Source organism: Falco naumanni, chromosome 5, assembly GCF_017639655.2.
Source record: "Falco naumanni isolate bFalNau1 chromosome 5, bFalNau1.pat, whole genome shotgun sequence".
Lineage (NCBI taxonomy): Eukaryota > Metazoa > Chordata > Aves > Falconiformes > Falconidae > Falco > Falco naumanni.
The window spans coordinates 71728743-71744263 of record NC_054058.1 but is presented as its reverse complement, the minus strand read 5'-3'; the positions used below and the strand labels follow the sequence as shown (position 1 = coordinate 71744263).

The 15521-nt window shown below is 47.2% G+C and overlaps 1 protein-coding gene across 1 annotated transcript in view; it reads left to right on the top strand.

Moving 5' to 3' along the window:
• Positions 1 to 2165: 2165 nt before the first annotated feature.
• Positions 2166 to 15521, top strand: part of AHCYL2 (adenosylhomocysteinase like 2) — a 109298-nt gene continuing 95942 nt past the window's right edge. The window contains exon 1 of the mRNA XM_040594897.1: positions 2166 to 2615. Coding sequence (XP_040450831.1) covers positions 2223 to 2615 — 393 coding nt within the window. The 5' untranslated portion in view covers positions 2166 to 2222. The remainder of the gene's footprint in view (positions 2616 to 15521) is intronic.

The window sequence follows — 15521 nt, the reverse complement described above, 5'->3', positions numbered from 1 at the left end:
AATACCATCCCTGTTGGTAACTCCATTTGAGGACTGCACTCTTTAAAAAGGTGAGCAGGGCAAGTGCATTGGAAGATCCTACACTGAGCCAGGTGGGTGATGCATGCATGGCTGGGGTGCGGGTAGCACAAAGGACCAAACTTGGGGTCAGGACATTGCCTGAGCAACAGATTCCCCCAGGTCAGGTGTGTGCAAAACAACCTTTTTTTTCAGATTGTGGGATCTGCAGCACCAGGAGATGATAACATCTGGAGGATTTCTGCCTGGGGGAATCGGCACTCCAGGTCAGCACAAGCCCCACTCTGCAGGAGAAACCCATGGTGCTGCAGCAGCTGGGGCTTTGCACGGAGCCTGCTCTTGTCTTATGGCTGCAAGAAACACATAGCGTATATTGAAGGGGAGGGATATTAATCTGCTACAACTTCAAATCCCTCCCATCACAGCTTTCAAAGTTTTGCTTTCAAAGGCCCCTTCTGAGACTGAAATCTGTCCTGAGACTGAGCTTTCTGATACTAGGAAGGGGGAGAAATGTGCTGTGACACCCACATGCAAATTCTGCTTTCACTTCAGTAAGGAAATAGCATTAGTTCAATAAAGTTGGGATTTCTCCCCAGCACTTTCCACGCACAAAGTAATGTGCTGCTTTTCCTTTAACTTCAGTCCTACTCACACATTCCTCCCGTCATCCTCTCTGACGTCTCTCGTCTCTCGTACAGGGTTGCCTTTGGAGCCCATTAAATGCTTTACAGCCCTTTTTCTCCTCGCCTCTGTCCTAGACATTTTCCAGTCCAGCTGCCACCCTTGCATATAATGAAACCATTTTTCCTCCTGTCCCCAGTGAGTTTTTACCAATGCAGCGCGTCATCAGCTGCTGACCAGGTTCTTCCTCTCCAAGCGTGAAATCCTCCTTCAGCTTCTCAGTTTCTTGCCCCTCTCCCTTTATCTCTCCTCTGCCTCCTGATTTTGGGGTTCTTCCTGTGGATTCCTCCTCTCCCTCCACCTCATCTCACAGCCAGCTCATCCCAAACACCAAGCTCACCCAGGGCTTGTAAGTGACTTAAAGGCTCTGGGCTGCAAGTGTTAACTTGGCAATTGGAAACTCTCCTGGTCATTGCAATCTTGCCAGTTGTTTTGTCCTGCACTTTTCTAACTTCTGGCTTTTGGAGGATCCTGAAACTCCACGCAAGCTTTTTGTGCCTCTCTATATTCCATCCTCTTCCGCATCCCTCCTGCTTGGCTATCACAGCCCCCTTGGTATCAAGAAACAGTTGTTTTGCCTCCAACTGGCCTGACACATTGGATGCAACCTCCCACCCCTCGAACGGGACAGGAACATTGCACTTGCTTAGCATTTGCACAAGCCCCTAACCCACGGGCTTTGCTCCTTGGCTTGTGCCCAGGGATAATGTGTTAATCATAATAACAGTAATAGCAGTAACTAGAAACAAACAAACCAACCAAGGATGGGTTTGAATGCCCCTTCCCTAAAAGAAGCTTTCCTGAAGAACTGGATTTTCGTAAACGTGACTCATTACTGGCTTTTGCTCATAGGAAGGCCCTGAAGCAGGGCTGACCCGTGCAGGGGCTTGGTGGGCTGGCTGGGCCTGGCAGACAGCAGCATTCCGGGCTCTCGCATGTCACACTCGTCACGCCAGAACGTCTTGGCTCCTGGTTTGCGAGGCTTTTGCTTGTGGCGGCGCAGCGGGCCCAGGAGAGCAGCCTGGCACAGCCCCTTGCGCTGCGGGTGCTCAGCGGCCTGCGACAAGTGGCACGATGGCCACCGGCCACAACGCTGACATTTCCACTAAAATGTGAAAAAACCCGCAAAGTTCTCCACGGGAAGGGGGAGGAGGGAGGGGGGGGTCAAGCGGGGCACCGGCCGCCCAGAGAGGGTGCGGGGGCCGCGGGGAGCCCCACGGCCCTGACGGGACCGCGCCTGCCGCCTGCCGCCGCCGCCGCCATTCCGCGCCTCTGTCTCCGCCGGCCCCCGCGGCGGGACAGCGGCGCGGCTCCTCCGGACTACATTTCCCAGGCGCCTCCACGGCGCGGCGCGGGAAGGCGGGGCACGGCGGCGGCGCGGAGGCTGCCGGGAGTTGTAGTCGCAGCGGGGCGGCGGGCGGGGCGGGGCGGCGGGCGGGAGGACTGCACGTCCCGGCGTGCCCAGCGGGCGCTGAGGGGGCGGGTGGTGCCTGAGGGAGCTGGAGGCGGCGGCGGTAGCGGCGATGTCGGTGCAGGTGGCAGCCCCCGCCGTGGAGCTGAAGGAGCTGAGCGGCCCCATGGATAAGGCGGCGGGGCCGGAGCCGGTGACCGCTCACGCTCCCGGGCACGGCGTGGCCGCGGCCCCCTGCCCGCTGCCGGCCACCGAGCGTGAGGCGGCCCCGGCGTCCTCCTGCGGCGGTGAGCGGCCTCCGCTGAGCGGCTGCCCCGGGCTGTCCGCCGCAGCCGGGCTGCCGCCGGGCGCCGCCAAGGTGCCGCAGGCTTCGGCCATGAAGCGGAGCGACCCGCACCACCCCCAGCACCGGCACCGCGACGGCGGCGACAGCGGCGGCGCTGCGGCCGAGGCGCTCGTCAGCCCCGACGGCACCGTCACAGAGGCGCCGCGCACCGTCAAGAAGGTAACGGCGAGTGGAGCTGTGGGTGTGTGTCACGGGGGGGAGGGCACCCGCCCGCGGGCGCGGGGACCCCCCGCCGCGTCTTTGTGCGCCCTGTCCCGCTGCACCCCCACCGGGACATCCCCGGGGGACAGGCAGACCCCACCGGGGAAGGGGAGCCCTGCCGGTGCCTGGGGACGCGGCGCTGCCTCTCTCCGGGCAGAGGCCGTCCTGGCGTGGGGGTCCTTGGTACGCACGCGTGGGGTGTCGGTGTGCCCCGGGGTGTGCCCGTGACCGCGTGTCAGGGCCATGCTCCTCCGAGGACGTGGGGGTCCCATCGGCTCCTTGTGTCCCCGTGTGCCCCTGCCCTGTGGGTAATTATGGGGTGCACACACAACCACAGGCCTTGGGTATGCCCACGGACACATGTGACCAGCGTGATCCTGCCCTCTTCGTCTGTGTCAGTGTGTCCAGAGGTGTGCCTGCCTCCTAGGGTATGTACTTGCTTACACGCTCACGTCTGCCAAGGAGTGTTGGTACTCACTGGGTGTGTGTATGCCCCACTCCTGCACACTCAACTGTGTCTGGCTGTGGGAATGTTTGTGGGAAATGCGGGTGCCAGGTATGTGAGCTCCTGGGTGTGTGTAGGTTCACATTGGGTTCACGTCCCCGGGGTTATCTGCTTGCTTGGAAATGCAGATAGGCACTTCATAAAAACGTACAGAGCTGCCCATCCCATCGTATGCAAGGGATAATCAGGCATACCCAGTATGGATGCTGGGTGTACATGTGCACAGGTGTGTGCCTCTGGGTATATCGTTGGGTACACACTTGCACACATCCAGGGCTGGGTTTGCACAGCCCCTGTCCTGGTGCTTGCCCATCGAGGTGTATGGGTGCATGCTGGGAATGCATAGACCGCTGTCTCTCCGGCATGTGTGTGCTGGATGTGCACCTATGGACATGGCAGGTACACACTGTCCCCCTTCAACTGTGCCTGTGCTGTCACCAAGCGTGCATCTGCACCATGGGTGTGCTATGTGCACAGGTGCATGACCTTTAGATGCATACATTGTTTATGTATATATACCCCCTAGGTATATATGCATGTACAGGGGTCCCCTTAGCTGCTTATGCATGTGTTTGCAACCGTTTTTTTACTTACACATGAATATGTAGGCTTATCCATAGGTGTGCATCCACTTGTGTAATATATGAACTCACACATGTGAAGGTAAGTAGACAGATGTGGATCTGCACGCTTGCATAATGCATGCTGGTATGTGTACAAACATGCATATAGATGTGTACACACATACAATTGTCTATGTGCTGTAGCTATATGCATGTGTGATGCATACCTGCACATGCAGGGGAAGTATACCTGCAAGTTTACATGGTTAGATATCTATAGGGATGCAAACAGGTGCACATGCCTGTACCTCTCAGTACACATGTATGCATACAGGTGTGCATACATGTGTCTATAGCTGCATTAACACTGACAGAGATGGGTGTATATGCACTGAGGCACACAGGCTCTCCTTGGATGCCTATGTATGGGTGCAGGGAAGCACCTTTGTGCATACAGGCACCTGTATGCCACGTGCTCAGGCATGTACTTGTACCTTTGCACATCTGCCCACACCCAGCAGACATAGATGCATTCAGATGCATGCAGACAGCCCCATGTGTGTCCTGTATAGACATCCCCATTTCGTATGCTTTGCATACACAGATGATGCCCATACCAGTGTCCACCTATAGATGCACCCAAGTCCACTCTGACCCATTCACACAGATACATCCATGTGTATCCATGCTTCTCAGCTGGATGCACCCATGAACGTAGATACTCCCTATAGTGTGTGTGGGGTATATGTAGTTTCCTGCAGACACAGCCAAACATCCCTCCATGGGAATGCACTTTTTCCACAGGGACTCCTGAGTAGGAGCAACCTAAGATGTTGGTGCCTGGCACCTTTCCCTTCAGAAATCCTGGGAGAAAGAGTTCTCCCCTGTGATGCAAGAACCAATTTGAGGGAATGTAGGGGAAGAGGTGTTGTGGTCATAAGGGGAATCTCTCTCTTCCTGAAACTTTGGGGTAAAAAGCACATACTGATTGACTTCCACTCTCTTTCATTGTTATTCTAGTATTTCCTCTCCCTTCAGAAGGTGCAGGGTGAGGGGGTTTGCCTCTATAACTGGTGTTCTCCTTTGCGGCCTCCCTGAAATTGGGAGTCTCTCAGGGGCTCTCAGGGAAGGAGTGCATCTCTGTAAGGCAATGTCTCCCTATGAAGAGAGTCTGGATCAAGAGCTCCTTCATCCTCTTAGAAATGCCTCAGTTCCTTGGTAAAGGACATTTTTCCACTAAGACTGTGACTTCTGTCCCCAGTGTATGGAGCCCTCTCCATTTGATATACTAATCTCATCTCTCCATTTTTAGAGACCCTCAGGGTATCCCTATTTCTCCTCAAGTGTGCTTAATACTTCTAAACTCCTCCTTTATTGATCTTCTTTCTTTCTTGCCTTTTAAAAAAAAAAAAACAAAACAACAAATAGGTTTTTTTTCCTTGCATTCCCCTTCTGAAGTCCAGCTTTTGTCTGGTGAGAGGAGCGTGGTGTTAGATGACACAATAGCATTGATAAGTCAAGGATGGCAAGTGATGGAGTTGTTGTCTGCATTGCTCTCCCTTTATACTCCCAAAAGCAGCAGAGGGTGCCTTTTATAAGGGAGAAGCAAAGAATGCCAGGCTTTCAGGAGAAACCTGGATGCACGAGGAACAGCCAGCAAGCTTATGGAGCAGCAAAACCCCAGCTGGTTTCCTTTGCTTTGGGTGATGAGTTTGTTTAGGAGCTGACAATCTGTCTGGTTGCTAAAGGAAGTGAGATGTGTTGATGGAGGGTATCTGGGAGTACATACTGTTCGTTCTCTTTCTTTCCCTTCATACTGTTGCTTTCCAGTGACTTCAGTGTGTGTTCCAGAGACTTGAGGCATTTCGTTTACTGGATTTACAAATCCAGAGTCCTTTCCACCGTCTCTTAGGAAGTCATGTTATTTAAATAAAACACCAGATTTGGTAGCCATAAAATTGTTCCTAGTCCTGTGACTAAAAAATTGGGCACACAGAGCTGAAGCATCTGTTGAAAGAAGGTTTAGTGCATAAATAAGCCTAAAAGAAGCAGATAATTTTTTTTTTGTCAGATCCAATAGAACTTTCTTTAGGACCTGAAATAAAGGTAAGGGTCTATTCAAAATAGATAAGTAAGATCATATCAGCTTTGCAGTGAAACATTAAACTGTAGCTCTTCACAGTGTTTGTCTAGAAGAAAAAAAATCTCAGTATTTTTTTCTTGATTGATTTATGTATTAAATACATAAATACTGTTTTTTCTGTGGTTTTTTCCCTTTCCTTGAAATTTTAACATGCGTTTTTGAAGTACTGTGTGACCAAATGTTTATTTCATAGTACTGACACAGCACAGAGTTCGCAGTAAACAGCCATGACTGTTCTTTCCTGTAATACTACTCTTCATTTTAAAACTAAAATGTACTAAAGTTTAGTATTTTACTTGTGTCTGTCTGCCTTTAGGTGTGCTAAAGTAATATTTTACCTTGATAACATGGGCACAGTATACGTGCCTGGACTGGCAAGTGTTAACATTTTTGCAAGTTTGTATTTTCATTTATTTAGGCAGTTGTTTCATTTTGTTGTACTATCACAGCTGATGTATAGACCTGGTTCTGCAGTCTTGCACACCTGCTCATACAAGAAATGATGGCACTCCTGCAAACCCAGAAGTCAAAATCAAGTACGCTGGGCTTGTCTTCATGACACCTGCAGAGGTGGTTCCCATCACATCTGGGGGAAGATCTCTGTCATCACATTTTTGTTCTCTCTGGATTCTTGCTGTAGATCCGCCCTCTCAAGAAATGGCTAGAAGACCTTATTTCTGAGATGATATTGGACTTTGACTTTTACAGCTAACTGACTAATGGATGTGGCTGCGACCTTTGCATGCATCTACCCAGGTAGATGTAGCCAACCTCTGGTTGTCTGGCGCTGCTTCAGAGCTTACTGCTTCTGACAAGGGCTGGTGAGTGGGTCTTTGACCAGTGTCTGAGATGGGGGCTGATGGCCTGAAGCTCTGGGGTGGTCTAGACCTTCTCTTGCCTCTGACTGTGTGTCCTTACTCTCCTGCCATGTTCTCAGGTGGCTCTAAGATGAGGCAGTTCAGGGAGGTTAAACTGCATGAAATTCCTTGCTTGAAGTTGAATTAGTTTTCTGTTGGCATAATTCCCTCCAGCGTGGGGTCAAGGAAGAGCCAGGAATGGTATGGGAGAAGTGGTACGAGCAGGTTAGTGGAGATGGGAGGAAAGGAAAGGCCTCTCCAGCAGCGGCTGGATGGTGTATTGGCTCGGCTGTAGCATTAGTGATGGGGTGCTGGCAGCAGCTGGCTGGGGTGACTCAGGAGATGTGTGGTTTGTTCTGCCGTTGCTGCTCCCAGAGCGAGGTGAGCCATGAGGCTGAGTAACAGTTTCAGGTGTCCCAGGCTAAACTTATCCATGGATATGAGTCAAGACCCTGAGTCACGCAAATTGTTTACAGTTTTAGATTTGAACAGTGTTTTGATGATTAGATGATCACTCATTGGCTTTGGGGTGGTGGTGGCCACTTACGTTTTGTGTTAATTCTTAGAGCATTCCTAGATCAAAGCAGCTGAATGTTGCAGAACTCCTGGAAATGTTACTGATTCCCACCCCAAGTGCACTGAGGGGCTATAATTAAGACTCCCCAACTGATTAGCTGGATGATCTTAGCCTTGTAATGACAACTCTGTGCCCCTCTTTTGTTAGCTGAGAGAACATACACAGATGCACTTCTCAGTTTAATGATTCGTAACTACTTGGCAAGTAAGGCTTAGTAAATGCTTGTACACCATACTGGGAAGTTTAAATGACAGCAATTATGTAGCCGCGAAGTTTTATATTAAGTATATACCAGTTTATACAATGAAAGGTTTTGTTGTGGTTTTTGGGGTTTTTTTTTGTCCCATCCACTCAGTATGGAAAGCACAGCTTACTTCTTGAATTTCAAGCTGTGTTCTTTTGCTCCTTAGCATCACTAAAACAGAGGTTTTAGAATTGGAAAGGATTGATTTGCTGGTTTATCAGTGCTGTTGATTCATTTAGTGGGCTAGAGCAGAGCATAGCTTGCTTTTCCAGAGCTACACCGCCTCTGCAGTGCCAGTGGCTGTAGAAAGCTGTGGCTTTTGTCTGTGGGCAAAGCAGAAAAAACGGGGTGTAGAAGTAAACAGTAACAAGATGCACATCCTTGTGTAATGTTGCTGCTTGAGTATAACCTTTCTAAAACTCCCCACTGTAAAATTCTTAGGTGAAGGGATTACATCAAAATAAATGCCTTGTGCTCGCTAGACTGGCACATCACCTGACTGGTGAGCTGTGATGGGAGGTTTTATTCTGCTAAGACTATAAATGACTCTCATGTGGCTTGTCTAAATGATGATTCTGACCTTGACTCCCAGCAGATTTCATTGCCTGTGAGGAAAGTAGCTTTTCCGTTGTAAATGTGTGTAAATTCCTTGCAATCTTCCCACATTGTTTTGTGGGGCAGAGATTTGGGGTTTTTTTAGCAGGTGTGTGCTCCATTAAGGATCTCTGACGTGCTTGTGCATTTTCTATTTTCTCAGCTTCATTCTAACCCCTAGTGATCACTTATGCTAGGTAATAAATGTTTCCCCTGAGGCTGAATTCCCAAGTGCTGCTCATAATGAGTGTGGTTTGAATGCTATTTAGTAAAATCTTATCATTGGAGGCCATATTCTTTTATTACATATAATACTCGTCGGTCTGTCTCCTTATGGATGTGTGCGGTTTAATTTTAGAAGGTGCCTGCGTGTGACTGGTTGGAACTGTGTATGAAGATCAGTATGTCAGCCTTTGGGATGAAGGCGCAGGAACAGAAGGGAAGATAAAAGAAGATTGGGGGGAAAAAGTGGTAGAAAAATAATGGCTGTGAATGCAGGTAGATGGCAGGCTGTAAAACGTAATGACGTGGAAATGGGAAGCTGAGGTGTGGTTCAGGGTACCACAAACCTTGTAACTGGGAATGGCAAACTTAGTTTTGCTAGGAGGCTGTGGCACTGTCCCTGTGTTGCTTTCTTAGGTAAAAAATTTTGAAGCACGTAACGATCTTTGTGTTTATATCTTTCCTGGAGGGACAGAAACCTGGTATTTGAATTCACAAGCAATTAAAAGCATAGTCTTAGCTTTGGCCCTGACTTGGTGCTTGAAAGTTGAGCAAGGTAAAGCAATTCTGAATTTTGGAGCCATGTTTGACCTTTTCAGTTTTCTTTTTAACTCTGTCTAGTGAATTGTAAAACATGATGATTTAGCTTGAAAAAGGAAGAGATGGAGGTAAAACTAAAAAGAAAGAAATGAGCCAGGTAGCTCAGGTGTAATAGGCAGATTTCTCTGTATGACTGAGTGACCTGCAGCATTGGTTAAATTGAAGAATACGAAAGACTGAAAGAATAGAATTGTTCCAAATGTTGTGTAGAGCTACCACAGTGCTAGGGTAAAAAAAAATAGCCACTTAATTTTCTTCTTTCATATTTATTTTCTTCTTCAGTTTTGCAGATTCAAGCCAGAGATCCAAGAGTAGAACCTCGGCCATGTGAAGGAAACATCCTCCCTGTAGTACAATGCCTGACATCCTGTTAAATTCCTACGTAGAGACATGAGCTATGGGCAAGTTACAAAATCTGAATGACGAGTGGAAGAGAGACAGCCTGAGAAATAAGGTCCAGCCTCTAAATAAAAATACTGGAGGCTGCTTGCTTTAAGTCCCAGAAAAACTGTTAGGTTCTAGGGCTTCAAATGAGCAACAAACTGACTAGGAAGAAAAGGGTGAATTAAGGATAAAATGAGCTTTAAATATTTCTTGCACAAAATCCTCTAAGCTCAGGTCTGCAGTTAAAGGCATTTGTAGCAGAAAAATTTCACTGAAATGCCTCAATTTTAGCTTAGAGAAGCCATAATAAAATGAATTTCTTCCATTCTTATTGAATAGCTACCAATGTCAGCTTAGGGTCTTTCTTGATAGAAAGTTTGTAAACAGAAACGTAAGGTGAGGAGCCTTACCACCAGACTTCCACAGTTGCTGTGAGTCACTGATGCGGGCTGCAAACGGAAATGGGAAAAAATGTTTGTATTTTTAGTTTAACAGCAATTCTGTCTTCTGTTAGAAGCAGTCTTCTTGAAATTAAGATGAAATATTGCAATGAGGTAAAAAGGAGTAAAGTTTAGTAAACTGTTTAGTAAAACTGTTTACACATTCTTGTTGTGCAGTTGTAGAGGAAGTGTGTAGTGCCCACTTGCAGGTGTGCTGCAGATGACGGAGAGAAGCAAGGTCGATTCTGGAACCTAAATTCAGTGCATGTGTGCTGGATTAACGGAAGGCTTTCTGGGCTTTAAGCTTAATTCAGACTCTGAAATGGGAAAAGTCAGTAAGTAAGAAAATAGGACTGAAGAACATGAAATCATAGTTCTTCAAGGAGTTTTGAGGTCAAAGATTTAAAAAAAAATATTTTTTTTTTGACAACACTTCTCATCTGACCGTTTCCCTGCTTAAGGCCTTGAAGCAATAAATTGCTGTCATGCTTGTGCACACTAGATGTGTACTGAACACCTCTAGAAAATGTTGAGTTTTTTTGTTTCTAGTTGTATTTTGGGAAGGCCAATGGTATTTAAGTATGTTGGCTTGGTGGTTTTTGCATCAAAAAATTGTGCAGCTATTCCTAGAGCAGGAATTCAGCGTTGCAGACAGAGCTGTTGATGAACTACTGGTTTCCTAATGAAACTTTGAAACTTCATAGTTTTTGTAGATGCAGCTCACCTAATCTCTGCTCACTGCAAAATACAATTCATAGAATAAAGAATGATGAGATCAATCAGAAATTGTTAATTCTTGTTCTGCAAAAGTGTACATAAAGCTGATTAAATTGGCATCCTGATTTACAACACTTCCCCTAAGTATGAGCTTTCATACAGTTTGTGTGGCAGAGAGAACCTTTGGTGTTTTTTTAAATTTATTACAGTATTATTATTGTAAAATTTACATGTATAATGATATAAATACATATTGAAATATTTTTTATTTTTACAATAGTAGAAATATGCACAGGTGTCTTGGGTGAAATGGTTGTTAAAGAGAACAGAGACTTCCATGTGACTTTCCAGAAGATTCGGTGACCAGCAGAATGGTTTCCTGAAGTGAATGACACTTGCAGGGACTTTTCTGAGAATTGAATGATGTGGTCTTGCTTATGTTCTTTTTATGCCTGAAATGAAAGGCTTTTCTGCAAATGTAACGTTGGAGTGCTCTAGAATAAACAAGGATGGGTGAGAGCCTAGAGTTAACATTCCTCTGCACCCTCAAAAAGCTCACCATAGTGCTGGAACACTTTGTGTTTTCCAGCTTTTGCAGGATAGCACTGCTTCATTTCAGATTTGTAGCTGGGTATAGTTGCACTGAAATTAAGACTGCTTGTCAATATATTTGGGGTTTCCACTATGAAGTGGAGGTGAGCTGACCTTTTCTCCCAGAGGTCTTGTGTTGTTATTAAATAGCACTCTTGTTGAAGCATAGTTCCCACTGACTTCAGGTGGAGCTGTGACTGCTCAGCACTTCTCTCAGTTCTGGATCACAAGCCATGAGAAGATGATGATCTTACAGTTAGTGGCCAGATGTGAAAAGTTTACTGAGGTTGTCTTGCCTAGCATTACTGAAGGCACGCCTAAACAGATGCAGGCAGACCCACATTTGCTTTGCACATGCCAAACTGGTCAGATATGAGTCACCTAATGTCTTGTTTTCTTTGGGATGCATCAGCACAGTGCTGTGCATGAGCCGACACCACCACTGTGCAGCTTCTGGACCGGAGCTGGCTTCTGTCCATCCAGCTTAAGCTCCAGTCTGTCTGCACCTGCCTGCGCAGACTTGCCTGTAGCAAGTTTGGCAAAGAAAAATACAGATTTTAATTATGTGGGGCAGCATTTAACAGCCTAAGCAAACCCTCTGGTTCTTCTTGAAGTCTCCTGCCTCTTTCTCTGTGTGTTTTGCAGTTTCCCAACAGGCAACAGGGGAAGAAAAGCATCGGCAAAGTCCAACCCTAGAACTGTGTTCTGTCCACTGATGAGACAGGTTCTTCTGAAAGCAATAGTGTGTGTGTGTGCACTTATGTGCAGCGTACGTGACTTCAGGCTGAGTGAACAACCATAATTCTGGGATTCTTTATTTTTGGTCCGGTTTTGAGCCTGAATAGTCTTCTAATAGCATTTTGCTATGTGAAATGTTTGAATGCTGCAGTGTGCTGACCTTACTTTAAATTGCAGGGGTGGCAATGTTGGAACTTCAGGTATTTTTATTTCTTTTCTCCTGACAGAGCCTTAAATAGGCAGCCAGTTGCATTTTTCATGAGTGTCAGAATAGGAAAGTCAGTTGAAAAATTAGTTAGCTACACAGAATTGCTGAACCAGTCTATTTCAAAGGTATTTAAAAATAGAGGAAGTATGAACATGGCTTCATCTGACAGTTAGGAAGCTTTGCTTGTTATTTACTTCGTAGAGGTGAAGTAAAGTGATCGACCTTTAATCCTGAAGTTATGTGAGAAAAAAACAGGGAATGGTCTGTTCCCATAAGAATGACTCAAGCACCAATTTAGGAGAACAGCTTACTGCAGTTCATGCTGGTATCTGTTCCCAGCAAGCTTTCCTTCCAGCTACCCAAAAGCTTGCTGACTCAGATTTGGTGTTCTCTCCATGACTTTAGTGTTTATGGAGGTGGGGAAATCTGCTTGGATCCATTTCAGTATCAGTTAAGATAATTTTTATTGTTTGCAGAATGCACTAACATGTTTGATGTGGATTTTTTTTTTTAAAGTCAACCTTCTACAATCTGGGATGAGAGATTACTGCCATAATTTCCAGCATTTCACATTGACCAGTTAGATATTAATTGAAGTGGCTTTCTGCAGTACCAAACTGCTGTGATTTTTTGACACTTCATTGGCATTGAATCCCACTTCAATCTTGCTGTCTGCTGTTAGTGTGTGAGATTTCAAGAGTCAACAATAAAATCCGTTTTGTTTTCAAGTAATGTAAAAAATTGTTGATTCTCTTGAAGATGTGATTCAGGTGCATAAGTTATTATTACTTTTGTGTGCTTTTAGCAAGTACGTTGAGGCTGATACTTGGTTTCCCATGATGAAAGATGTGGTAGAAATGAAAATGTTTGCATGCTGTCTTCGTTTGCTGGGCTTTCCCTTGGCTGCATAGTAGTGGGTTGTAGAGGTGATGAACTGGGATAAAGGCCAGAAGGCAAGGAGTAATATTTCGGAGTGTACGTATTAAGTATACATATTGGTTTTGTATAAGTTTTTATTTCTGGATTGTGATAAGCCACTTGGCAAGTTCAGGCAAACAGCATGAGAAGCCACAAGTAGATAGCTGGTGAACTGTCACTTTATTTCATGCCCTGTCCACAACATGAATGCTAGCTTTTGCCATGTGTTGTGCATGCTGAGAAGTTCACAGGACTTAGTGACATTTGCTGTAACTGTTTTGAGAATTAGTCTTCTGCTAGACAGCTTTTGGAAGTCAGGATATACAGTAGTGATAAGTCATGCTGCTGCATTTTAAACAAGCTGGGAGAGGGGAAGAGAAACAAACAGGTTGCTCCAAGAGGTTACCTTTTCTAGGGTCTGGGTTTGGGCGTGTGTTTTGCTGTCTGTAAGGCAATACTTTCTCTCTGTGAAGTTAAACCTGGACTCCAGCCCATTCTTTGGCTTGCAAACCTGTTGGAAATCGATTACCTTTTGAATCTTGCTAGCCCGAAAATTAAGTCCATCTCCAGACATTATTGTAGTTAGTGTCAAATCCCGTGTTTTGTTATTTCTGTGTGCATCAAAAGATGCTTAATTCCTTTAATCTGAAGGGGAGTGAAGATGTCAAGAATTGTAGAATCGTTTAGGTTGGAAAAGACCCTTAAGATCATCAAGTCCAGCTATTAACCCAGCACTGCCAAGTCTACCACTAAACCACATCCCTAAGCACCATGTCTACACGCCTTTTAAATACCTCCTGGGACAGTGACTCAACCCCTTCCCTGGGCAGCCTGTTCCAATGCTTGACAACCCTTTTGGAGAAGGCATTTTTCCTAATACCCCATCTAAACCTCCCCTGGCGCAGCTTGAGGCTGTTTCCTATCATCCTGTCACTTTTTACTTGGGAGAAGAGACCGACCCCCACCTCGCTACAACCTCCTGTCAGGCAGTTGTAGGGAGCGAGAAGGTCCCCCCTGAGCCTCCTCCTCTCCAGGCTGAACCCCCCCAGCTCCCCCTGCCCCAGCCCCTGCCCGGCTCTGGACACGCTCCAGCCCCTCAGTGTCTGTCCTGCAGTGAGGGGCCCAACACTGCACACAGGATCCGAGGTGCAGCCCCACCAGTGCCCAGTGCAGGGGGACCATCACTGCCCTGGTCCTGCTGGCCACACTGTTTCTGACACAAGCCAGGATGCTGCTGGGCTTGGCCACCTGGGCACACTGGGGCCTCATATCCAGCTGGCTGCCGCTGAGCCTCGCCAGGCCCTTTCCCACCAGGCAATTTCCAGCTGCTCTGCCCCAGGCCTGTAGCACTGCATGGGGTAGTTGTGGCCCAGGTGCAGGACACAGCACTGAGCCTTGTTGAACCTTGTACAACTGGCCTTGGCCCATTGGGGCCTGTCCAGATCCCTCTGCAGAACCTTTTGCCCTCCAGCAGATCAACACCCTCACCCCTGCCCCCAAACCTGGCGTCATCTGCAAACTTATCGAGGGTGCACTTGATCCCCTCATACAGATCATCCATAAAGATACCAAACATGACCAGCCCCAGCACTGAATCCCGGGGAATGCCACCTGTGACCAGCCTCCAGCTGGATGTAACTCCGTTCCCCACCACTCTTCAGGCTCAGCCATCCAGCCAGCTTTTTACCCAGAGAAGAGTGCCCCTGTCCAAGCCACGAGCAGCCAGTTTCTCCAGGAGAATGCTGTGGGAGATGGTGTCAAAGGCTTTACTAAAGTCTAGGGAGACACTGTCCACAGCCCTTCCCTCATCCGCTAAGCGGGTCACCTTGTCGCAGGAGGAGATGAGGTGAGTCAAGCAGGACCCGCCTTTCGTAACCGCATGCTGCCTGGGCCTGGTGCCCTGGTTGTCCTGTATGTGCTGTGTGATGGCACTTGAGATGACCTGGTCCGTAACCTTCCCCGGCACCGAGGCTGGACCGATAGGCCTGTAGTTCCCCAGATCCTCCCTCCAGCCCTTCGTGTGGATGGGCGTCATGTTTGTGAACCTCCAGTCGACTGGGACCTTCCCAGTTAGCCAGGGCTGCTGGTAAGTGATGGGAAGTGGCTCAGTGAGGAGCACTTCCACCAGCTCCCTCAGTACCCTTGGGCCCAGAGACTTGTGTGTGCCTGAGTGGTGCAGCAGGTCGGTGACCGTTTCCCCTTGGATTATGGGGGCTTCATTCTGTTCCTCATCCCTGTCTCCCAGCTCAGGTGGCTGGGTACCTGGAGAACAACTGGTCTTACTGTTAAAGACCGAGGCAAAGAAGGCATTAAGTACCTCAGCCTTTCCCTCATCCATGGGTTTGTCTTTTTTTAATGTCACATGTTTTTTTAATGTGTAATTTTAAGATTCTTTTGTAGGAAAATGTAGAGACTAATTTTTGGAGCTTTAGAGTGAACCTATTTTGTCTTAAGTATTTTGAAAGAAGCAGGAGGAAAAGAATTCTTTTCCTTCAAGAAGGATAGAGTTAGTAGTTTATTTGACCATAGTAGTTGAATGTAACTTTCTAATTCCTTTAAGCAA